The following is a 24655-nucleotide window of genomic DNA, read 5'->3' as shown; positions in this document are numbered from 1 at the left end:
CGTGGTTTTGGTCCCACCTATTTAAAACAACCGCCCAAAAAAAAAAAAAAAAAAAAAAAGAAAAGCCGATGGGGGTTCAGCTCCCGCTCGGGAGCGCCGGCCCCGGCTGTCCCTCGCCGCCGGCCCCCGGACCCCCCCCCCCCCCGCCCCGGGCAGGGCTGGAAGCGGCGCCGGTTAAGAGGAGGGGAGAGAAAAAAAAAAGTGGGGGGAGGAGAGGGGCTGTGCCATCCACACCGAGGTGCCAGAAGCTTGGGGAATGTTTTCTCCTTATAAAGTTCTCTTCCCCCCGCGCTGCGAGCCCGGGCGCCCTGGCCAACCCCCCCCGTCCCCCCCCGCCGCCTTCCCGTAACCGCATCCCTGAGGGACGCGGCGGCCGGAGGGAAAATGTGCTGGAAACCGGGGGGGGGGGGAGCGGCGCAGGGGCCGGTAGCCCCCACCGGCCGCCCCCAACCGCCCGGGGGTCTCTGGCCCCACGGGGCTGCGGCGACGCTGCCAGCCCCGGCCCGGGCCCCGCACCCCGGGGGGACCCCAGGGGCCGGGACACGGGGCGGGGGGCAGAGAGCCCGCACCCCCTCGGGGTCCCGCGGTTTGGGGGGGGGCCTCGGGGCCCGAGCAGCAGCATGGCTTGTGATGAGCGAGGTCCCGGGCAGTTTCACCCCTGGAGCAGCCTGTGGTTAGTTGCCGGTTATTCTCCAGGTGATTTAAACTGACCAGGACCAAGGGGGGGGTTGTTCCTGGGGCAGCCCCTCTTTTGCCCTCGTCGGGGTGCGGCAGCCCCCACGCTGGAAACCCTCCTCAGCCCCACGGGTCCCCCCACAGGTCCCCTCCCGCTCCCCAGGACCCCTCACCCCGTTCTGCTCCCAGCCGGGGGGGTTGGTGGCTGGGGTGTCACCCCAGGGCTGCAGCTGGTGCCGAGGACCTTGGGGACGGCAACATCCTGAAAGCAATTGGGGTCTGTCACTTGGTGTACGGGGGGGGTCACCCCACAGGCCCCACGCACGGGCTGTCCCGGTGTGCCCCGGCCCAGTGGCACAGCTGGATCCGCTCCCCCGGCGCTCGGGGGGGTCCTGGCGAGGGGATGGTTTGCAGAGAGGGGCAGCTCCTCCCGCAACGCCGAGGGCTTTTTGGTACAGACGGTGTCACGGCGAGGCCTGAGCGTGCCAAGAGTCTGGTACGGAGGGTGTCGCGGCGAGGCCTGCACCCACCACGAGCAGATACCCAGGAGAAGCCCCGAGGGCGGGCGCCCCTGGTGATGCTGGGCCCCATTTTGCAGCAGCGCAGCCCCGTGTCACCCGGCGTGGCGGCGGGCAGAGGGGCCCCGGGAAGGAGTGGAGCTGGTGCCGGCGCTGCGGCCATGGCGGGGGAGCCCCCTCCTCCATCACCACCTGCGAGGGAGGGGGGTTCGAGTGAGCGCAGCAAATCCTCGAGGAGGGAGAGTTCGGGGCAGCTGGATTTAAGGAAGCCAACCTCGCACCGCCCCGCTGACGCGTGCAGGGGCTGGGGGTGCGCAGGCCGGGGGGTGGCACGGCCCCTCTCACCACCCGGACCAGTGCCCGCCTCATTGCGGCACGAACCGGGGCACTCCAGGGACCCCCCACGGGGACCCGCTCCCCTCGCTCGGACTTGGGGGCAGCCTCGGAAAGCGTCAACCTCTTCCTCCTCCCGGACCCGCAGTGCCAGGGGTCCAGGGGGCTGCCCGGCTCTCCAGCTACCGGGGCACAGGGATCCCTCTCCCTTGCCAAGCTGCTGCGGGGCCGGGGCTGGGGCCAAGGGAGGGCTGGCGGCAGTGGGAGCCCCCCGCCCTGCTGGCAGCCCCCCCCTGCTCTCCACGTGCTCCCCGGGTGCCGCAGCCATCGGCGGTGCCACGTGCTGGCGTGTTTGGGCTCACGCTGGCGCGCGCAGGGCCCAGCTCTGCCCACACAAGCCCCCTCTTCCTCCCTGACCCTGCGAGAGCTTTGCATGCGCTCGGCAGCCCGAGGTCCCGCGCTCAGGATGTGTTTAATTTGCTCCGGGTGATGTGGGACAAACAGCCGCAGGCCCGGCGGAATCAGACGTTTCTCGCTCGGCTCACAGAGCGGTTCTCGCCCAGAGGGGTGTCGGGTGTTTGGGGTGCGCAGGGCCAGGCAGGCCGGGGTGCCGGGTGCTGGCCAGGCTGCAGGGACTCGTTCCTGTCTGGTTTTCTGGCCAAGCAGATGGGGAACGACTGACAGTGTCTGTCCCTGCTCTGGCACCTCTGCCAGAAGTGGCCGGAGCCGAGCGCCGGGCTGGCCCTGGGGCCGTGCAGGGAGCCCCGGGCTCGGTCCCAGCACCTCAGCGCGAGGAAACCTCCCTCATTTCTGGCTTTGGTGCCCACTTCTCTCACCACCACGTATCGCAGAGGCATCTGCCTGCCCACACACTGGAAAATGCTGCACATGGAAGGCCAGCCACGCCGATGGCGTTATTTTTACTCTCCGTAGTAAGACAAGGTTGCATTAAGAGGGTGTTTACACTGCTGGGCGCCCAAAATAACTCATTTGCTCAAGGTGTTCAGCAGAGGACTGCGACTTCCCTCGCACCCACCCCGCTCCTGGAGCTGCTTCAAAGCTGCTGGTTTCTTGCCTTCGCCGGTCCCGCGCAGGCAGAGGCTCTGTTTGCTCTCCTGGGTGTGTGCCGGGGAGGGGGGAGCCCCCGGCTGCGCCCGCACATCCTGACTCAGTCTCTTGTGCCGGCAGATAAACAAGCCGTGAAAAGGGACAGTGTCTCCCTCTGAGTCGCCCCGTTAAGCTGTCAACCGACTTTTAGCAGACCTGCCCGTTTGTCCGCGTCCCCTCCCGCCCCAGGGTGTTCCCCAAAGCGTGGCCCTCGGCAGAACTGCCCTCCGAGCCCGGGGAGACCCCCCTGCCCCGCGCACCGACCCCGGCAGCCGCAGCCCCTCGGCGGGGAGCCCGGCACCGTCCGTCCCTGCGCCAGGCTCCGGTGGGGCCGGAAGGGGGGCGGCGGGGCTGGGATGTGACTTCGGGAAGAGGTTAAAGGGTGAGAAAACGTTTCATGCTCGTGATGACGGGGCCGGCGGGGAGTGTTTGTGGCTCACGGTGGGATCCTGGCGTGTAGGATGCGTCAGTTGTCCCTCGCATGCTGAGGAGGAGCTCTGATCTCAGAGCATGGAAAAATACTTCAAAATTGGGGGAAAAAACGTGGAGCTGCTCCATACCTGGTAGGGACCGGGCCGAGCAGCGCTGGCAGATGCAGTCCATAAGGGCACTGTGAGCCGGGGCCAGGGCGGACGGGCCGGCAGACGGGGAAGCCCGGGTGGGTGCAGATGCTCCCGTCCAGGGCAGGGGCAGCAGCTGGCTCGGTGCGAGCGTTGTGCCAGTTTAGGGGACTTTGGTTGCTGTGGGCTGCTCCAGCGCTGGGCCAGTGGGGCAGCAGGAGGGGCTCGGCACTGTGCGGGGGGACCCGCGGCTGCAGGGCCCCAGGAGGTGGCAGGAGGGGGCAGCTGCCCGCCAGGCCAGGCAGCGCAGCGCAGGCACCGGGCAGCCTTCCCTTTGGCTTTTCCAAGGGAAACAGATTGGTTTTGCCCCTGGCCCCGGTGCCAGGTCCGGGGAGGCCGGTGTGTTCTGGTGTCGTAGTCACGGTGGACGTGGCCTCGTGGGGTCAAAGCATCCTCTGCTCGTGGGGCGGGCACTGGGGTGTGCCGGTGGCCTCAGCGCGGTCCCAGGCTCCGGCTCACGGCTCTGGGCACACGCTGAGCCAAAGGCTGTTGCCGAGAAGCGCCGAGCACCAAACCAGCGTCGGCTGCGGAGGGGCGAGCCAGCCAGCTGATAAGCAGCTCCTCTGGAAAGCCCTGGGACGAGGCACTCCGACCTAACGGGGGGGCTGAGGAGGAGCTTGTTATGTCACCGTCTTTGTTCTTAGGCCCAGTCCGTGTTTTCAGTTAAAAGAGGAACACAAACCTCTGCGTGTCTCTTGACTGATTCGGTCTCTGGGCTCGGTGGGGGGGCAGGAGGGTTGGGGCAGGGTTTCCTTGTCGCTGCTGTGCTGGGGAGGGGGTTTCCCTGGCAGGGCTCCCTGGGGATGGGGCAGCCCCATCCCACTGCCCCGGGACGATGGGGCCCACGGGTGGGCAGGGAGATGGATTCTCCTGCCGTGTCAAGCCTTCCTGTGCCGGTGGCCCCGGGACGGCCACGAGGCTGGTCCCGCGGCGCAGGGTCCCGCGGCACAGGGGGGTGGGCTACGGTGCGGCCACGTCCCCGCAGCCGAGGATCCGGCAGCGCGAACACGGTGTTTTGCAACCTGAACTGGTTGAACCTGGTGCGAGCTGAATTCCAGTCTCCCAGCGTCACTTCCCAGCAGTTTGCTGGAAATGCCCCAACCCTCTTCCCCGGGCGCCTGCTCCTCCGAGGCGCCTCTTCCCTGTAACCCCCCACTGCCCCCACTGCGGGCAGGCTCCGGCGGGGTCTGCGGGGGGAAAGCAAGAGGGGTCTGTGCTCCCCGCCACGGCTGCGGTGCGTCGCGAGCTCCTGCCATCCTGGGAGCGCACGTGTCCGCATTTAAGCGCCTGAAGCCGCGCGATTCCCCCAGGATTCGCACACGAGCGACGCGCTGCCCCGTGCGGGGGTCGCCTGCTCCTCTCTGTCCCCTCAGCCCCTTCCTGGGGATGCTCCTGGTTCCCAGCCCTCCCCCGGGATGGGGCACAGCTGGGATTTTGGAAAGCAGCTGGGCTGGTCTTGTCCTGGAGTTACATTCGGCTCTTGGAGTTCAACCCTGTGGCGTTATGTTTTGCCCTTCCGGTTTTCCTTTGGTATCACCCGTTTCTTTGGTTTTTCTCTCCTTTATGGCCACCCAGCAGCTCCCCAGGACCACCAGCCACCGCCACAGGTGAGACCCAAATTTGCTCTGTCAGAGCAGGAGCTTGGAGATAACGAAGCTGCGTTGGGACATGCCGGCTCGCTGCCCCCTCCGAAACCCCGGTGCTGCACGGCGGCGTCTTGCTCTTCATCTTCCTCGTGCATTAAGGGCTCCCTCGGTGCTCACCTCCTGAAGCCAGACCCAGCACCTCAGTCGCCCCCCAGGACAAATCCAGGCACGATGGTGTTTCCACCATGGCGAGGGCCCCATCCTGCACTTCCAAACCCCCGCGGCTGCTCACGGCCAAGCCCGAACGCCGGGAGCTGCCGTAACGGGGCTGGGCCTGTGGCAGCTCCGCTGGCACCAGGACTGCTGGGGGTCCCATGGGGGGGACGCGCTGTCCCACTCGCAGTTGTCCCGGCGCCGTTGCCTCGTCACCCATTGTCCGTGCTCTCCTCCACCTCACCCGGGACGAGGGCACGGCCGCGGCTCTGCCCGGGAGCGTTGTGGCCCCGATGCTTCTTGATGGGGTCAAGGCAGCGAGGAGGAGGAGGAGGAAGAGGAAGAGAAAGAGAAGACCTCAGCCAGAGGTCAGTGCCGAGCCAGGTCCCGGCTGCTTCGCCAGAGCTAGGAGCCGCGGGGGGATGGCCCTGGGGAAGCGGGGGGCTGTCCCCCCCCGGGGCTGGCAGCCTTGCCTGACCCACGGCCCAGGCTGATTTTGTCATCATCTGTATCTAGCATTTATTGCTTTTTTTCCTTTGGAAAAAAGTATTTCTCTGGGCCTTGTGGGATCTGCCCTCCACGGGCCGGGCTGGTCGCGGCGCCCCATGGCCCAGCACTGCTGGGACCCCCCCGCCAGCCCGTGACAAATGATTTTGCCATTTCAAGGGTGGGAAAGAGACATTGATTAACTCCTGCACTTGCCTTCCTGGAAAGGTTATGGCTTAATTGGTCAGACTTGAAGTCATAAATCACACGCTGAAGGATCAGCAGAGATAAGAAAATTTTTGCAGAATGTTGCAAAAACACTTTTTGGTAGGAGGCATCCAGCTGTGGGGGCTGAGGGCAGCCGAGAGCACAGGGCTCCTCCAAGGAAACAATTCACCCTCCAGCGAGGGGCCGGAAATTCTCCCTTCTGTTATCAGTTAATCTCAGGATTTGCAAAATATCCTTCTTTTTTTTTTTTCTTTTGGTAAAAGAAAAACAACAGGAAAGCCATTGTTTGCTTTATTCAGAAGAATCTGAATTCCATCTGTTTTGGGAGATGATTCTGTTTCTCCATGGGAAGTGCTATTCTCCCTAATCTTAAAACTAAAAGTTAAGCCCCAACTTCTTCCCAGCCAAGGCAGGCGGCGGAGGAGGGAGAAGGAGGCTCTTCCCACCAGGGCAGAGGAGAGCAGACGGATGGCAGCGCCCTCCCTCCCCGGGGCCACCAGCTGGGCCGGGCATCCCACCGCCTCGGGTGCCCCCACCCCGTGCGGATGGAGCGAGGGCAAACGCTGGCCAGCACCGGCCCAGCTGAGGTCCCAGCTGGCCCAGGGACCCCCCAGCCCCAGGGACCCCCCCGGCGCTCCTGGCCGAGCGCCCAGGGAATGGTGTCGCAGAGAGGAAGCATTTCTTATTCATGTCAGTAATTATTTCTTCCCCGATTCTCCCCAGCATTTTGTTGAGGAATTAGGATATGAGGAATCTCAAACCCGCGCTGCAGACATCCCTGTTCCTGCTGCCGCGCTGCTGCTGCTGCTCAAAAATGGCAATTTAGAAAATGCCCTCAACTGGCTGGGTTTGCCCCGGCCTGACCCCCGCTCACCGTACAGGGGGGGCTCGCTGCGGCCCCCGGCCCCCACCCTGCTGCGGGATCGGAGCCTCGTGGTCTCGGTCTTGGCTCCTCTGTCTCTCCCAGCCTCCGGGCGTTTGCTTTGCCCAGGTTTATTTCTTAAACCCCACACTCAGCTCCTGGGTTCACCTCCGGCTCCTCGCAGGCTTTGGGGCAGCCTGTCCTGGAGCTGAGACCCGGCTCCGGTGGGCAGGGCAGGGTCTGAACCTTCAGAGCCCGGAACCTGCCGGGATGGGGGCGAGGGGGGTCCCCGGCACAACCCGGGTCCTGGTGCCGAAACCTCTCCCGGTCAGGTCAGGGGATGTCGAGAGGCAGAAAGTGGCTTTGCTCCGCCTGTGATGATGACAAAGCACAGCAGCATGGATTCGAGGGCCTGTTCAAAGGGCTCCTGGGAGACTGGCTATTTAAACAAGTAAAATAAATGAAAAACGCGGCACACCGCTTTCATTTCAACGTGGAATCTGAAATGGATGTTGTTGCTTGTGCCAGGTAAGCAAAGAGGCAGCTCCCTGAGGTAGGGCAGTGGAGCCCAGGGCTGGGTCCCTGCCACCCTTCACGGATCTGGGTCATTTCAGCCTCTGACCTCGCATCGCCGCCGGAGACGGCGCGGGAGAACAGCAAAGCACAGACCATCTTCTGGGGCACCGGGGGTTATTCCTATAAACAAGCAAAGCACTTCAGAATCAATACGAAGTTTTACTCGTGGCTGCTGGAGAGATCTCATCTTCTGAATTATATGATGGGATAAACGAGATCCCAGTCCGGCTGCCACCCCGTGTACCAGCAGTTATCTGTCCACAGCCGGGCTGAACGGCTCCCAGGATTAATTAGAATAATCAGTCCCAACAATGACAAAAGTATTGATTAGCACTTCTGTCTCTTCACAGCCTGGCAGTGCTGTGACTCTGGGAGCGTTGCAGAGGGATAAAAAGCCTCAGCTATGGATGGGAGACGCTTATCCAGTGACATCGTGTGACAGCGTCGCAGCAAGGGGTTTGTATGTGATAATGGCATCACCCAAACGCTTCCACACAATATTATTTCAGTAATAATATTCTCATCCCTCTTCCTTGCTCAGTTTACACAGTGGTTCATTTTTAATACCTGTCTCTTTGCTGCTTTCCTGGACATGGTAAGGAAGCAGGAGCAGCGGGGAGGGGACCCTGCGCACCCGCCGATGCAGGCAGCTGCCTGCGTTTTGGGTCTGTCCCTGCCAGCCCCCGCCGGGCCGGGAGCTGTCCCCGCAGAGGGGTCCCTGCCCGGGTGCCTGCGGCAGTGATGGTGACACCGCGCCCGGCACCGGCCCCCGCCTGCCTTTCCCGAGGGAGATGGACAACACCGACGGCGTCTGTTGTGTTTGTTCCAGGCAGCCCGGCACGGCACCGGCACAAGCCCGGGGTGGGACGTGAGTGGGACGCGGGAGGCCGAGCTCGGCCACACGCGGATAGCGAGGAGCTTCGACGCCTTCGTGGAATCCTGTGGAATGACAGAGAATGGGCCTCCAAGAGGAATTTGGGAGGCGTGCAGCTTCTTCAGCGCAGCGCGGAGGCGAGCGTGTAACGGGGTGATACCGCAAATCAGCTGTGGGTAGAGCAGAAAATTGAGCGAGGGAGCCATCAGGCCGGGCTTTTAACGGCTTTTGGAGGCAGAAGAGATCTCTGGCTCTTGCCGTGAGCTGGGCTCGGCTTCTGCCAGCCGCGGAGCGGGCACAGGGGCGTCGGGGCAGGGGGATGCGCGTCCGTCTGCTCCTTCTCCGGGTTCATGCGCTGCCTCGGCTCCGCAGCAAGGGGGTTCCTGAGGCCCCTTCAGCTCGGGGCGGGCCGGGCGGTGGCACAGGTAAATCCCGTTACATGAAGAGGCAGGAGAAGTGCCCTGGCTGGGGTGACCTCGGGGACGTTCAGGACGTGGCGTTACTTGAAGTGGAGCGAAGCTGGCTGGGCTCACCCAGGAGGGGTCGTGCAGAGATGTTTCTCTACCATAATTAGTTTTAAGTCAAAAGGAATGGGCTAGACTCAGCTCTCGGGATTTCAGTGAAGCGGAGACAGAAGTGCTACTAGGGAAATGTGCCTGAGCTGGGGAAGATGGAGTTTGAGAGAGCTGGAAGGAGAAATAAAGAGCAGACAATGGGTGGGACTGGGAGAAGTGCTGGGCAGGAGGTGCCAGGGCAGCGCTGGGGGGGCAGCCTGGGGTCGGTCTTCGTTAACGCTGCCTTTAACGAGTGGGGCGGGAGGAGCGCAGCACCGTGGGGGGTGGCTGGGACTGCAGCCTCCAGAGAGGAGCTCAGCAGGGCCTGGCCTGGGGAGTTGGCAAAAACAAGGCCGAGGGGGGTATGAGAGATGCTCACAAACACTGGGCTGGGCAGTGCCCTGTGCCGAGGCTCAGCATCACACGGGGCCGCGAGCCATGACCGCGCCGTGGCTGGGAGGGGCAGAGGCTTTCTGGAACGGCTCCTCTGTGAGATGTTGCTTTTCCTGCGCTGTCTCTTGATTAGCTCATGATGCTCAGCCCGGCCCCGGCCCGGCTTCGCCCGCTCCCGGGTGCCCAGACAGGCGGGACGGGACCTCCGGGGACCCCGCGGCTGTTTCAGATGGCGACCAGCAAGGTCGCGCCCAGCTCAGCCACATCCCCGGGGGCTGGGGACAGCGTGTTCCCAGGAGCGGGGAGGCTGGGCAGGACACCACCCTCGCCCCTGAACTGGGGAGGAGGTAGGACGGGAGTGAGGACGGTGACGTTCCGCCCTTACAAAAGGGACAGGGCCTGGTTCGGCAAATGGCTGCGGCCCGGCAGCGGGGGCCGCGGGGCAGGGCACAGCAGGGACAGGCCAGCAGCGGTTTGGGCAGGGCCACGCTCCTGTCAGCAAGAGGAGAGCCAGGCTGGTGCCACGGCCCTCGCAGGGGGGCGGGAGGCGCCCGCGATGGCACCAGGCTGGCGCAGCGGTGGGGACCTGGGGCGAGCGGCCCGGCACACGGCTCCGGGCACGACGCGGCTTTTCCTTCTGCCCACGAGGACCACGCCGGGCGCTTCTCTTCAGGTTTATTAATGTTAATACCGTTAGTCCCACGTTAAGGAGTACACACGGGCAGGACGCCCGTCGCTCGGCCAGGGCTGCGGCGCAGCGCGGGGGACGGTAACGCTGCCAGGAGCGCGGCGGGGCCGGCGGGCAGACACGTCTCAGCACGCGTTTGTGCTCCCGCGGGACGCTCGGAGCACGGCTGCCGACTGCGGGGAGCCCTGTCCCGAGGCGAACCTGTGCTGGTAGCGGTAAAGCACTTGAGGTGAGGATTGCATCACACCTACTAGATTATTAACGAAGCTCTTGAGGCTGGTGAGGGGTTACTGCTGTTCCACAGCGGGGCGAGTGCTAAGTACAGGGAACGGAAGGACTCTGGGACCAAGGGCTGGGCAATGGGTCCCAGCGTCCCACCTCTGAGCATGGGATGTCCCGTCCAGTTGGTGACTTCCACAACCGGACACAAACAGCCCCAGCTGGGACTGGTTTTACTCGGCATTTGCTTTAGCTGGACTCTCGGTGCGGTGGTTCTCCAGGTAAACGATCTGGGGGGGCTTTTCGGAGGGGCAAGGTGGTCTGGGGCTGTGGAGGTCACGGGGCAAAGCCAGGCTCACTGCTAGGGCGTCCTCAGCAGAGTTCTGTGAGTCTGAGTCTTCAGAGGAGAAACTGCTCTGGCTGGAAACCTGGAAGTACTGGGTGGCTTCTGCCTGCTTATCTGCAGGGGAACCGTGTGTGCTGGGGGCTGAGACAGTCCCGTGGGGCACAGCAGTGGGGCACAACAGCTCAGCACCCGGAAAACACGCCCGAGGAGGCAGGGTGAAGGGATGCCTCTGGAGGGACCGGCTGCCCTCCTGGGCGAGGTGTCCTGCGGCGCCCAGGCAGGCTCCGCTCCCGGGTTTTGGGGAGGTGGCAGCAGGGACGTGGCAGCGAGTGGCACAGTCGCCCTCCGGCCCTTCCCGGCCGCGGGGCTGTGGGGAGCTCGGCTCCACACCCAGCACGGGGCTGGGAGCGCTGCCGCCTGGCCCCCCAGCGCTGGGCTCCGGCCGTGCCGCCGCCCCCCGGCCCCCCGGCCCCGCTGGCTCGGGGCTGGCGGGTGCTTCGCAGCCTGGGACTTCCTTGCAAGGGGCTGCGGACCCTGAGCCGGGGGCACTGAAAGCGTCTCCCTGCCCGTTGGCTCGCGCTCCCCAGGCCTCCTGCAGCTCCGCCAGCATCTCCTCCAGGATCTGCCGCGTCTCCTGGTAGCGGTGCCGTGCCTCGGTCCAGGCTGCCAGCCCGCGGCTGCTCTGCATCCTGCACACCTGAGCCTTCATCTCCTGCAGCTTCTCCAGGGCGAACTCCACCGACAGCTTCTGGAAGGAGCTCTGCAGGCACTGCAGCGCCTGGCCCTCCCCGTGCTTCCCGCGGGCCGAGCACTGCCTGCAGTCCAGCCTCAGCCCCGTGATCTAGAACAGAAGGCGGCAAGAGCGGCTGCTCCCGCGGCTGCCCGGCCGGCGCCGGCCCCACGGCGCGGAGCCCACACACCCACCTTGCTGGAGAAGCGGCCCAGCTCCCGTCGCAGCTCCCGCTCGGCCTGTCGCCGCTCCACCTGCCTCCAGAAGCTTATCAGCTTCGTCCGGAAAAGCGCCACGGTTGCCTGGAAGGGGTCGGCCTCGGGGAAAGCCGCGTCCCGGACCTCGGCCGCCTCCTGACACAGCGCCAGGCCGCGCTGGCACCGGGCCTGCAGGGAGGGCAGGAAGGAACAAGCTCCGCGCCGGGGGAACGGCGCTGACCTGCGCTGGGATGCGGGCGCAGGGTGAGGCTCGGCGCCGCTGTCAGAGCTATGTGGGAAATGTTTCCGGGCGAGTGAGAAGAAACAAAGAGAACGGGGATTCTCAAAATCTCTGCCCTGGCTCGGCTCCAAAAGCACAAAATGCACGGTGCTGGCCTGAGCAGTCACCTCGCTTCATCCTCCCTGCTGTGAACGTAACTAAGGGCCCCCGTATCCCGGCGTACGGGGGGAGCAAACCCCGGTCACCACACCGTGACCGATGGATGCCCAGGCTCTGCGGCCCAGCCCTGCGGGAGGAAGGGGGCTGCGAAGGACAGAGCGCAGGAGGGGTCGGGATCGGCAGCTCCAGCCCAAAGCGCACCGGGGAGCAGCACAACCGCCCCCCTCACCAGGGCAGGGCTGCCCACAGAGCCCTGCGGAGCCGGGCTTGAGAACCGCAGCTTCGCCCGGCCAGCCTGGGCGCACCCAGTTTGGCCCAGAAGCCTCATTCCAAACCTGGGGGATTTGGGCTGATTATAGCAAACTTTGTAATGACATCTGAATGCTCCTAATTTGCCATTTCCAGCGCCAGGCAGGGGCCGGAGCCCCCAGCAGCGCTGCTGGCAGCGATACCCGAGGGACGTGTGTTACAGGAAAGCCCCCTCCATACGTACTGTTGCCTGGACGAGGAACTCGTTAACCTGCTCGGCGGAGCCCGGGAAGCTGTCGGGGCTCCACTCCTCAGCACCCATCTCCTGCAGCCGCACTGCCGCCTCCCCGTCCAGCCAGCGCCCCAGCTGTGAGCGAGGGGCCGAGGGTCAGGCGAGACCAGCCACCAGCACCTCCCTTTCCTTCCTCAAGTGGGGCATCCCATCCCACCCCATCCCATCCCATCCCATCCCATCCCATCCCATCCCATCCCATCCCATCCCACCCCATCCCATCCCATCCCACCCCATCCCATCCCATCCCATCCCATCCCATCCCATCCGAGGCGGGGTTACACGGTTGCCCTGTTATGAAAATCAAAGCTCAGGCAATCCTGGTATTCTCCAGGCTTCCTTCACCATCAAAGCCCAAGGAAATGTGCCCAAAATGCCCAGCCACAGGAACACCGCAGAGGACAACTTCAACTTGCCGCACCCCAGGGACGCCCGGCTCACCTTGCTGAACTCGGCCTCGAGCTCCTGGACCTTTTGGAGGAACTCCAGGCGCTCCAGGCAGCTGTTGGACCGGGACACCAGGTCGTGAAGCTCTTCCTCCAGCCGGCTGTACAGCCCCTCGGCTGACTCCATGCTGGTCCTGGCGACCGGGGAGGAGAGGGGCCGTCAGCGCCGGGCGAGCCACCGGCTCCTCCTGGAGCCACCGGCCGAGGCAGCTCTGGCGGGCAGGAGCCCCTGCGTGGGGCAGCTCCCTGGAAGCGGGTGCCGGCTCCCAGGAGCGGAGGGAGCCGACGGGCAACGACCCGACGAGAGAACTCCTGCCCCTCGCTTCGTGCAGCCTCGGAGCCCACCCGGGACACGAGGGCTCTCCCTGGGGCGCGGGCAGCGGGCTGCAGGCCCTGCAGGGGCCCTGACACCTCCCGGTCCCGCGGAGCACGACGATGCCGGGGACCACGCGACGGGAAAGCGTCGGCTGCCGGCGTGGCCTGGCCCAGCCCAAGCAGGGAGCAGGAGGGAGCAGCAGGATTGGTGCTGCCCGCAAGCAGGGACCGCCGGGGACTGCAGCATTGCCGGGGCTTGGCCCCATCTAGTGGCTTTGCTGAGCCCAGCCTGGAGGGCTCGCTGCCAGCCTTGCTGAGCCCAGCCTAGAGCGTTCACTGGAGGGCTCCTTGCCGGCCTTGCTGAGCCCAGCCTAGAGCGTTCGCTGGAGGGCTCCTTGCCGGCCTTGCTGAGCCCAGCCTAGAGCGTTCGCTGGAGGGCTCCTTGCCGGCCTTGCTGAGCCCAGCCTAGAGCCTGGCCCTGGGGCAGGGGCCCCTCCCAGGGACCGTGCACCTTCCCGTGGGCAATCCTGCACATGGCCATGCCAGACACAAGCTCCAGGCTCGGGGGGCGTTTGGGGGGCAGGAGGGAGCATGGCACCAGCTCCGGGGTGTGCTGGAGAGCAGCTCATGCTGGTGGGACCGGGCTGTCCCCGGGGAGGTCACTTCAGGCCGGGGGTCCCCAGCGCTGTCACCCCTCCCCTGGCAAAGCCGCCCCCTCCTACCTGACGTGGGCCGAGGCGCTGAGCCGCGCGGCCTCCCTGCGCAGCCTGGCCAGCACGGCCCCCGCCTCGCGCTGCACCTGCACCAGCTGCGGGTCGCTCAGCACCTTCCGCATCAGCTCCTGGTGCCTCCCGATGCAGGCGGCCGCATCCTGCGGAGGGAGGGCCGGACACGCGTCTCACCTGGCGGGTCCCGGGCCAGCGCGGGCCGAGCAAAGGGGACAGGGCGCAGCCCTGTTTGGGGAACTGGGGTGGAATGTCACCGTGTGCTGGGCTGCAGATGGGCTCTTTGGGAAGCGCCGTACCCTGCCCGTTACCTGCGTCCCCGCCAGTGTGTCAGCGCGCCGCAGCTCCTGGATGCAGCTCTGCAGCAGCTCCGATGCCCGCCGGAGGCTGGCGGTGAAGGGATGCAGCTTCTGCGCAGGGACACAGAGCAGGTCAGCGGGGCCGGGGCAGGAGGGCAGCCTGCCCAGGAGGAGGAGGAGGAGGCAGAGGAGGAGGAGGAGCAGTGCCAGGCCAGAGCAGGGAATACCGTGGGGCAGCGGGTTAAAGCTGAGGAGGAAGGGAGCGTGGAGGTGGGTGGGCAGTTACAGGCAGGGGCAGAAGCAGGCAGGAGGGGTTTGCCCTCCTGTGCTCAGAGCTCTCCTTTTCCTTCCCCTCTCCAGGCCTTTCTGTGGCTTTTCCAGGGATGTGTGAGACACGGAAGCCGTGGTGGGGACGGAGGGGCACCGCGGGGAGGTGAGGCGATGGCTCACGGCGTGGTAACAGACACCTGGAAGAATTGAACCCACTCGCCGTGGCAGTAGGGGAAGGCACCGTCCAGCTCCGGGGTCAGCTGGGAGCTGTCGACGTGGCGGCCCAGAGCCTTCAGTGACGCCAGGGTCTCCACCTGCGGGGCACGGGGCTCATCAGCATGGCGGGACTGTGCCAGGTCCCCCCCAGAAACACCCCCCGGGCCAGCCTGGAGCCGGGGGCACAAGCCCCTCCTGTCCGAGCACCCCTCGCCGCAGCTCCGCGGGGTTGGAGCGTGCGGGAGATCACCGGGACTGCGACCGCCTGCCACAACAGCCAAGCTAGGTGACCAAGCTCATCCCTGTTTCACATTATACTAATTAAACTGAGCAGCACTAAAAAGAACAATCAGCCCTTTCAAGTTTAGATTTAGTAGCCCAGTGCCTGTGTCCGGCCACTGGAGGCAACTGGGCAGGCGTGTGGCTGCCCCGGCCAGCGACCGCCCCACGAGCCCGAGGGCAGCGACTGCCTGTCCCCGCCTGGGCTCACCCCGCACCGGTGCTGCTCTGCCCGGGGTCCCCGCGCGGGGGAACTGGGGTCTCAGGTGAGGGTCCCCCGAGGTGGGAGGCTCCTTTCACCCTGTCTCTGCTCTCTCCAAAGAAACAACACGGGGACACGGGGCGGGGATGGGGACAGGGCCAGGCTCACCTGCACCCCGGGCAGCCTCTCGCGGTGGGCGCCCGGCTCCTTCTCGGCCAGCAGCAGCAGGGTGTGGATGCAGCCCGGCGAGACGCTCTGCGGGAGGCGGGAAGAGTCACCAACCACGGCAAACCCCAGGGCAGCCCTCGGGTCACCCAGGTGACGCTGGGCTCAGTTGCCTGAGTCGGCTGAGCCCACGAGCTTGTTACAAAGGAAAATGCTCCCAAGCTCGCTGGTGTGGGCCACAGAAACAGGTCACTGGGGCTACAACCCCGCCCCAACCACCCGCTCCCTGGCAGAAGGGACACACAGAAAGAGCCTTCGCTCGCACCGGTGACTCTCCCCCACGCGGGAGCCTCGGGGCTGGTGTGGGATTTACTGGACAGGCTGCGGCCCGGCCCGGAGCACACAGAGGCAAAGGGTGCTGTGGCGGGGAGGGACGCAGGGCCCCCGGGACAGCGCAGGGCCCTCCTGCAGCACCGCCCTGGACACCCTGTCAGGACGATCCACCGTCGCTGTGGAGCCCATTTCCAGGTGAACTCGACTAGTGGGATGCCGAGGGGGTCTGGGGCACGCTGCGGGGCTGAGACCAGATCCTGCGGGGCTGGGGAGGGACCTTTGGTCCCAAACCGCCGGTGCCTCGCGGCTGCCACCCAGGGTGATGGAGAGACGCGAGTGCCGGGGGTGAGCTTGGGAGACGGGGGCTCTGTGCCCTGCTGGGGGATGCTCTGTGCCGCTGCAGACGTGCTCAGAAACCAGAGATTTATCAGCAGCTTTGGGAACAAAGTGGCAGTTGTTCAAGCTGCTGCCAGCCCGGGGATCGCACCGTGCGGTGGGCACAGGGGAGGGTCTGAGGGACCCCCAACGGCAGGGACCCCCGGCACGTCCGTGGCACAGGCACGTGGAGTCTGGCGTACCTGCACGGAGCGGAGCGCCGAGAACAGGACGGGAGCAGGCGGCTGCTTCCTGGCATCCACCACGACAGTGAGCCCGCTGTCCTTCGCCTCCCGCCTGGCAAGGGGAGATCCGGTGAGCGGGGGAGGCTGCGCTGCTCAGAAGCAGCACGTGAAGTGGGGGTCCCTCCCCTTGGGCAGGACCCGCTCGAAGCCCCCTGGGCACGAGGGTGAGGACAGGCAGGAACCGGCAGCCACGGGCGATGGCCTCATCCCTGCGGGACCCCCCAGCCGAGGGCAGCACCAGCCCTTCAGAGATTGTGCCTTCGGCGGAGGCACCGCGCAGGCTCCTCGGGGGGGCTGCGGGCACGGCGGGGACGTGCGGGGTGCTGGGCTTGGCCCGGCGGCTGCGCGGGACCCCTGAGCCGGGAAGCAGCCGGTGGGTCCCTGGCAGATCCCCCCGGCCCTTACCTGGGGAGCGAGCAGAGGAAGAGGATGAGCCTCGCCAGCTCAGCGGCCGAGCACCATGCGGCCCCCCAGGCGCTGCCGCTGGTGGTCACCTGGAGGAGGGCCCTGCCCAGCCGGTCCGAGCTCCCTGCAGGGAAAGGGGCGAGTGACTTGGCGGCCACAAACTCCAGCCCCGAGCAACTCCCCCGCCGCGGGGCCGGGGCTCCCATCCTGCTGCTCGCCCGCAGGAGCGGGCTCAGCCCCAGCCCAGCTCGGGGGGCTCAGCTCGGGTTAAAGCCGTGCAGCCTCCCCCAGCCCCTCCGCGAGGGCAGGAGCACCGGCCCTGCAAATGCCAGGGCAGAGCTGCTGGGGACGTTTTTCCTGAATAAAAAGATGGAGTTTGTCACTGTTTTTCAGCTCTTGGGAAAAGGAAGAAGCCAAATGTTTAGTGTTTGGCAGCTAAAAGCTGAACGGCTTCACTGGTGAGGAATGGTGTGGGAGGGCTCGGTGCAGCTGGGAACCGGGGCAGCTGCTCAGACCAGACTGCTTGTTTTTATGTTTTTAATTTTGTTGCCCAGTTGAAAGGGAATTTTCCGCTTGGGGGCTTTCTGGCCTCCAGCAAATCCCTGCAGCCTTCCTCCAGCGAACCCTCTCCAGCGGCACGGCGCTCTCCCTCCGGAGGCCTCTCCCGCCCCCCGCCGCGGTACCTGGCAGGCGGACGATGCCCGAGCGCAGCAGCCCGGCGTGCAGGTCCTGCCAGCCCGGCGGCTCCCGGCCAGGGGGGCCGGTGCCCGGTGCGGAGGGACCATCCCTGCAGCCGGGGCTTTCCAGGGACCGTTCCTCTTCAGGGGCAGCAGCTGCCGCATCCGTACCTGTCCGTGGGGACAGAGGAGAGAGGAGCTGGCGAGGGGCAACGAGGCAGAGAAATACAAAAGCCCCCGCAGAGCCCGGCCGGCGCCGCAGCCCCGCTCCCACGGTACCTTTCCCGGCTGGCTTGGCTCTGCCCATCCTGGGCGAGTAGATGGCAGACATCTTCTTCCAGGCCCCTTCGTGCTGGCTGGCGGCTCTTTCGTCCCCGGGGGCTGCCCCGAGCCGCGGGCTCTTCAGGAAGGAGAACTTGTGGCTGGGGGCCGGGGGGAGCCGGGGGCCGCCCTGCCCCGCCAAGGCCTCCGCCGGCACCCCGGGGCTCGCTCGGCGGGGACGACGGGCGAGGACCGTGGGGCTGCCGCCACCCCTCCTGTGCTGCACCGGGGTCTCGTGGGGGGTGGCAGGGGGCGGCTCGGGGCCAGGGCCGGGGCTGTCCGGCTCCTCCAGGATGGCGGCCATCAGCCCAGGGCCAAAGCTCACCGGGTTCTGCAGCGCGGCCAAGTAAGAGTCACGGTGGCGGCACCGCGGGCTGAGTGGCCCCGGCTCCCGGCTCAGCTTCGCCCCCAGGCACGGGGTGCAGGGACCCTCCTCCGAGCTTGGTGCCCCCCCGCAGGGCCAGGCCTCTGCCCCCAGTGCCCCGTTTGCCCAGGGAAGCGTCACCTCGGCCCCGGCCCCGATCGGCCCGGCAGGGCAGGCGGGCGGCAGGGACGGGGCCAGGAGGTCCAGCTGCTCCTGGGGGAGCTCCAGCAGGTCCACGTACTCCCCCTCCAGGTTCTGGCTGACGATCTCGCAGAGGCTGGGCACAGCCAGCGTGGCCGGCTTCTTCTGCAGCCCGGCCTGGTCCACCTTGATCAGTCCCGGGTACCTTCCCGGGCTCAACTTCCGAGAGGTGACCCTGCAGCCCGGGATGGTGCCCGCGACGTTGCCACAGGGTGCCGGGGCGTCCGCTGGGCCGTGGGGCAGGGCCGCGCAGGGCGCTGCCGGCTCAGCTGCGGTGTCGGGAGCGAGACCGTGCCGGGTGTCCGCGGGCGTGCTGTCGGCTCCGGCCTTGGGCTTGTCGATGAACTCCGGCGTGGCGATCTTGCTCCACGGCAGCGGGGCGATGCCGTTCTCGGTGGCCACCAGGCAGGTGTGCAGGGGGTCTCTGGCCCGGTCGCCGTTGATCTCCTCCAGCCACTCGTTGGTGAAGAGCAGCGTGTAGGCGGCCTCGGGGACCGGCGTCTCCTCCACCCCGCGCAGGTCGGGCGAGAGGTGCTTGACAGTGATGCGCGCCGAGTGCTCCTCGCAGGGCTCCGCTTGCAGGTAGAAGTCCCCGGGGCGCAGCAGGAGGGGGTTGAGCGGCGCGAGGTGGACGACCACCTTCTCGTGGAGGCACAAGGGCCAGCCCTCGTGGAGAAAGATGCAGTTAAAGTAGGGAGCCTGGGAGGGAGGAAGAACACAGCGTGTGAGCGCGAGCCCCCGCCAGCTCCGTACCCGCCCAGCCCCGCGCGCTCTCCCTGCCCAGCTCTGCGCTTCCCACTACGGGATGTCCCTGAGCCGAGCCACAGCAGGGCCCTGCAAGCCCACCCCGAGCCCGTGGCCGTTCCTGGGGTGCTGAGTGCTCCCCACGTGCTAACAGAGGGGAAAACCCTGCTGGAGCCTCTCCAGGGGCATCAGAAGGTGAGGGGAGAGTCCCCTTGCCCTTACTACGGTGTGTGCCAGGCCGTGCCGGAGCTGTCCCCGGGCACCGGGCACCGCATGGTGCCCTCTGCGGGGAGGGGCCGGGGCCGGGGCCGTGCACAGGGAGGCTGCAGCCCGACACAGGGCACGGCCGTGCCGGGGCCATACAGGGGGGGCCGTGACCCCCTCGGCCGGGAGCGGGGTGCAGGGCAGCACGGCGGGGGGTCGTGCGGGCTTACGCAGGCTGCCTGCCGCACGTGCTCGAAGAGCCGCTTGGCCGGGATGAGGAACTGGAGCAGGCAGCAGAGCCCATCTCCCCGGTAGCTGGTCTCCAGCAGCCGAAACACCTGGCCCAGGACCGTGGGGGCCGTGGCTTCGAAGGGGGGGTAGAGGGCCTGGAGGGCACTCTGCACCGCCGCGTCCAGCGCCCCGGCGTCCTGCGGGAGGAAAGTGTCGCTGGTGGGGAGAGCAGTCCCGCAGTGGGACACCGACACCCCCACGGAGCCTGTGCCCACCACCCCACGCTGCCGGGTCCCCAGAACACCGGTGCTGGCACCGCCGCCGAGCTCGGGGGCTCCAAACCCTCCTGGGCTGGGAACCAGGGGGGAAGCGGGGGTAGAGCACCCCGAGTGCTGTGCAGCCAGCGCACATGAGCACGGCCAGGTCCGGGTCCCAGCGCTGGGCTGTGGTTTAAGGAGCCCGAGGTGAGCCCCAAGCGCAGCCCGTGCCCCGCTTGGGAACCCCGGCCCGTGGAGGCGAAGCAGCCGCAGCAGCCAAGGGGTTAAGCCGAGCCAGACGCGGAGGAGCGCGGGGATGTGCCGGGCTGGCTGGAGGAATGCGGCGGATGGGAGGAAGGACAAACATCTGAAGATGGATAGGGTGTTTTGGTTCAGACTCATCACTGAACTCGCCAAAAATGAGTCCTCCGAGCATTTTCTGGGAAGTGCTCTGCCGGGCTGCAGCCCCCTCCCCTGCGCCACTTCCAGACCGGGGCGAGGACACCGGTGGTTGTGCCACGGTGACACGGCCGTTCCCTGTCTGCTCTCCTGGCTCTGTGCAGCGGGAACGCGGGGGGAAGCCATCGACACCCCCGGTAAATCCCCGCCGCGTGACGGCAGCGCAGGGGTGACCACAGACATGGCTGCCGAAAGGAGCCCATCGGCGAGCGGGAGCCACAGAGGCTTCTCCAGCTCCCTGGGGGGTGTTTCTGCAGGAGAGGCTCAGAGAAACAACAAATCGGGCTGGGGCCGGTGTCTGGGCAAACCGCACCCCGTCTGCTGGAAGCGGTGCTGCTGCGGGGGAGATGCAGGTTTCTGCGTGGTGCAGGCTCAGGCCCAGCCCGGCCGGCCGGGATCTGCTGCTCTGCAGCGGGACACCTCTGCGCCCCCTCCTCTTCCTCCTCCTCCTGCAGAGCACAGCGTGTGCCACCTCTGCCAGCCCCCGGGTACCGAGGAGCCCCCTAGTTCTGCCACTGGCTGCAGCTGACAGCAAAGCCGAGCCCATCCCCTGGGCTGGGCTCCACGTTTAACGGCGGAGGGACCCCGGTGTCGCATCCTCCCGGCAGCCGCGGCAGCGGCCGGGCCCCGCGCCTCGGGCAGCCACAGGTCACCATCCTCCCCGTGCTCCTGCACAGGCGCCGGGCAGCGAGGCGGGATTACCTGACAGTGGGATTAACTGAAGGAGGGATTAGCTGAAGGTGAGCATTAGTTTCAAGCAGGTAATCCCTGGCCTGGGAGCCCACACAGAGACAAAGTGGCCGCGGTTAATTCAGCTTAGTTAGCTTTAATGCGCTTTAGCTAAAGCACTTTGCAGTCATGCTTTGGATAATTCTTCGCCTTTGCTCCGTGTCTCCACACAGAGAACTCCCGCCATTAGGCCTGGCAGAAGCGACAGGGCCTGGGCAGAGCAGGAGGAGAACCGGCCCCTTCTCGGTGCCCTGATCTGCAAGCGCGTTCCCCTGCCCGGCTGCCCCTCACCGCTGCTCTTCCACGCTGGCTCTTCGCGCGGGAGGGATGGGAGCTCTGGCTCTGGAAAAGCCCGGCTGCAGGGTAAAGCCCGGCTGCAGGGTAAAGCCCGGCTCCCCGCTCCGCCTTGCTCCCGAGGGGCTGCCTGGCACCACCGAGCTGGGGTCTGGCCCCATCCCCGCAGGGGGTGCGGAGCCTGTGACAGCAAAGGGGGATCCGTCGGCTCCTAATGCTGCCACCAGAGACGGGGCAGCGCTGCCTGTGCTGCCTGCCCTGCCTGCGCTGCCTGTGCTTGCCTTGGCCAGAGTCACCCTTGCCCAGCCCTGGCACATCCCAAAAACCAGCACTTTGGAAACCGCCTTAAACTCTCCCTGGCCAAGCTCATGTGAAACGGATAAAAAAGCAAAAGAAAACAGACGGAGAAGCCGGGTCCCCTGAGAGCGGGGCCCTGCGCCAGGCAGGCTGCGTCGCGGGGCGTCGCGCACCCCCAACCCCAGCCGCTCCCGGCTCGGCTCCCTGCCGGGGGGGCTCTGCGGGGGGTGGGGGGCGCAGGCCGCGGGGCCCCATCCCACACCCACGGTCCCCCCAAACCCCGGCGCAGCCCCCCCGGCCGTGGGTCCCCGGCTCTGCCCGGTCCCGCACCTGGGGAGAAACGCCCCGAGTCTGGGTAACGCAGCTGGGAGAAACTTGGGGTGTCTGGGGGCGGGGGGACAGCCCAGCTGCAGGGGAAAAAGGAAAATCTTCCAAATCACCACCAGAACCCCACAGCAAAGGGACACGCCGGAGGATGGAGCGACCGGATAAACAAATGTCACAGGGACAAACCCAAACCCGGGCGGTGTGAGCGTGGGGAGGGGACGACCCGCTGATGGCGCTGGGCCGGCGAAACTTCGGCCTGGAGGGACTAAAACTGTTTTCACGGCGTCACAGAGCCCTGAATTCACCGCTGGGGAGGACTGCGGGGTGACCAGGGTACAGCGGCTCCGCGTTCGTGGGAGAAGCGGGGCCCAGGCCGGCCGGGAGCCGTTAGAAATCCAAACGCAACCAATTAGCCCAGGTCCCTCCACCAGCTGCGAGGGAAGGCAGAACCGAAACAAAAGGCATTAGGGAGCATAAGGAGATTTACATTTGCAAAGCTATTTCCATTTTAATAAGCCGAAGTGCTGTTAAATAGAGATTGATATTTCTCCCTAAATACCCATATTTTTTGAAGTGGTTTACACCAACACGACGAGCTGGGCTTTGGTGTTTTGGTGCCGTAAAGTTGTTTAACTCCTACCCAAAGCCACGGGGTGACTCAGCTCCAGCTCCCCTCTCCCCCCGGCTCCGGCAGGAGCGAGGTTTGAGCGCGGGGACCAGCTCTGAATAACAATTCCTCTCCCTCTCCTGCAGCTCTGGCCGTCAGCAACTTTGGCAGGGCCTGACGCAAACGCCAACGAACAGCCCGAGCCTGGGGAGCGGGCGGCCAGCGCCCGGCACAGCATCGCCCGCGGCACCGGCCCGTGCCGGCGACCGAGCTGGGCAGCCCGGGGCCGGAGCCATGAGTGTCCCATCCCTGCGCGGTTCACACGGCGGCACCCGCCTGCTGCACCCCCCAGCCACAGCCCGCACCCCACAGCCCGCACCCCACAGCCCGCACCCCACAGCCCGCACCCCGCCAAACTTTGCGGGGAAGTTTAAGCATCGCGGGCAGCAGCCCCGCACGCGCCGCCCCGACGGCCACGTCTGCCTCCGCCGTCGCTCCCCCACCTCCACCTTCACACCTCAGCCGCCGCCTTCACACCTCGACGCTCGCCTCCGCTCCCGACTTCTGCCTCCACCCCCCAGCCTCGGCCTTCGCCCCCTCCTCCGTCTCTGCTCCCCCATCCCCACCTCTGCTCCCCACCGCCCCGTCCGCCCCCCGCCGCCCGCCCGGTGCCGGGGGTCCCGCCGTGCTGGGGGGGGAGAGGAAAGCAGAAGGAGTTACCATGTTTACTGGGAAGTGGCAGAGGGGCCGGGGGGGCCCGCGGCACCAACTGTCCCTTCCCTCGTCCTTCCCGGGGGGCCGGGCGCTGCCCCCGGGCCCGGCTCGCCCGCCCGCTCGCCCGCTCGCCGCTCCACGGGCGGCTCCTCCCCGAGCTGGGGGCGGGCAGCCCCGGCCCCATCGGCCCCCGCCGGGCTCCCTCCGCCCGCCGCGCCTCTTCTGGGCGGAAAAAAAAGAAAAGAAAAAAAAAAAAAAAAAGAAGGAAAAAGAAAGAAAAGGCGAAGAAAGAGCGAGCGCGGCGGGGCGGGCCGGGGGAGGGGGCTGGCGGGGGGCGGCTCGGAGAGCGCGGCCGGGCCGGGGGGGCCGGGCCGGGGCGGCGGCGGCGGCTCCTCCCGGGGTGTGTGTGTGTGTGTGTGTGTGTGTGTGTGTGCAAGATCCCCGGAGAAGAAAGCCCCGCGGGGGGGGCAGGAGGGCGATGGCAGCCCCCGGCGGGTCCTGCCCCGGCGCCCCCCCGCCCCGCGGCGCGGTACCGGGCAGAGCCGCCCCCCCGCCCCGGAGCAGCCCCCGGGAGGGACAAAGCGGCGAGGGGGGGCGGGTGCTCCGTGTGTGCTTGGGTGTGTGTGCGTGTGCCCGGTCTGTGTGTGCATGGCCGTGCCCGTGGCCGTGTCCGTGCCCCTGTCCGTGCCCCTGTCCGTGCCCGTGCCCCTGTCCGTGCCCATGGCCGTGCCCCTGTCCGTGTCCGTGCCCCTGTCCGTGCCCATGGCCGTGCCCCTGTCCGTGTCCGTGCCCCTGTCCGTGCCCGTGGCCGTGTCCGTGCCCCTGTCCGTGCCCGTGGCCGTGTCCGTGCCCCTGTCCGTGTCCGTGCCCCTGTCCGTGCCCATGGCCGTGCCCCTGTCCGTGTCCGTGCCCCTGTCCGTGCCCGTGGCCGTGTCCGTGCCCCTGGCCGTGGCCGTGCCCGCACACACGTGGCCGCACGGTCCCCGTGGCCGTTCCCCTCGGCTGGGACACGCGCCCAGCGCCGGGCTGAGCCGTCGGGGCGGGTTTGGGTTCAGAGCCCTTTGCCCCAAGTTCTGGTTTCGGAACTGGCCTAAAAGCCCAGCAGAGGGACAGTGTCTCTCAGGGCTCATCGGATGTTTCAGCGATGGAAAGTACCTACTTGGGGGCAGAACTGTGTGATTTGGCAACCACAAGGCGTACAAACAGAGCTGGCGTAAAGGCCGAAGCCGCAGATTTGGTCTGTCCTAATGCAAAGCCCCGCTGCCCGGCCCAGCTCTTCCAGCCGCGGGTCTGGCCTCCAGTGCTCGGCCCCGGGCTCGGGCTGAGGGTGTCGGACTGTCGTGTTGGTGGGCACGGGCTCGGGAACGGGGCCGGGGCTGGGACGGGGGACAGGACCAGGGACGGCCCCAGCGTGGGCCACAAGCGGCCGGGGCAGCTCGATAACGAGCATCTGTCTGGGAATTAGAGAGCGGCCAAAGGACACGCTGTGAAAACAAGCCGGGGCGGGAGGAGGTACAGCTGGTGGCCGCCTGCCCCGGGGGAGGACGGCGCCACGAGGCCTTTGCCTTTGCTTCCCATTTCCCTGGGAGCTACCGAGAGCCCTCCGGGCGCCGGGACTGATCCCAGCGTCGGGTGGTGCCGGGCGGGCAGAGGCTCGGCCGCGGGTAGCGAGCGGGGCTGGAGCCCCAAGCCGGCTGGGGCCCGCGGGGCCGGCTCCCCCCTTCCCCACCAGCAGCGAGTGCTCCCTTAACTGCCTTCGGTCACATACTCTGCCTCGGCCTGGTTATGGCTTCCCTGGGTGCGAGGGC

The 24655-nt window shown here is 66.7% G+C and overlaps 1 protein-coding gene across 4 annotated transcripts; it reads right to left on the bottom strand.

Annotated features, from left to right (window-relative positions):
* Positions 1-8997: 8997 nt before the first annotated feature.
* Positions 8998-23043, bottom strand: KIAA1755 (KIAA1755 ortholog). Of its 4 annotated transcripts, none has more exons than XM_074920282.1 (14): positions 22854-23042; positions 19163-19360; positions 17378-18683; positions 17105-17269; positions 16422-16545; positions 15975-16068; positions 15067-15153; positions 14399-14515; positions 13932-14042; positions 13630-13778; positions 12588-12726; positions 12099-12221; positions 11203-11394; positions 8998-11119 (listed from the first exon to the last, which is right to left on the bottom strand). In XM_074920282.1, the coding sequence occupies exons 1-14, from the start codon at positions 22854-22856 to the stop codon at positions 10166-10168; spliced, it is 3762 nt and encodes a 1253-aa protein (XP_074776383.1). In that variant the 5' UTR covers positions 22857-23042; the 3' UTR covers positions 8998-10165. The 4 variants fall into 4 exon arrangements, with proteins under 4 accessions (XP_074776383.1, XP_074776384.1, XP_074776381.1 ...); XM_074920283.1 differs by having other exon boundaries at positions 13944-14042; XM_074920280.1 differs by having other exon boundaries at positions 17105-18683; positions 22854-23043.
* Positions 23044-24655: the final 1612 nt, after the last annotated feature.

Source organism: Athene noctua, chromosome 16 (genome assembly GCF_965140245.1).
Source record: "Athene noctua chromosome 16, bAthNoc1.hap1.1, whole genome shotgun sequence".
Lineage (NCBI taxonomy): Eukaryota > Metazoa > Chordata > Aves > Strigiformes > Strigidae > Athene > Athene noctua.
This window is presented reverse-complemented; position numbering and strand designations above follow the sequence as displayed.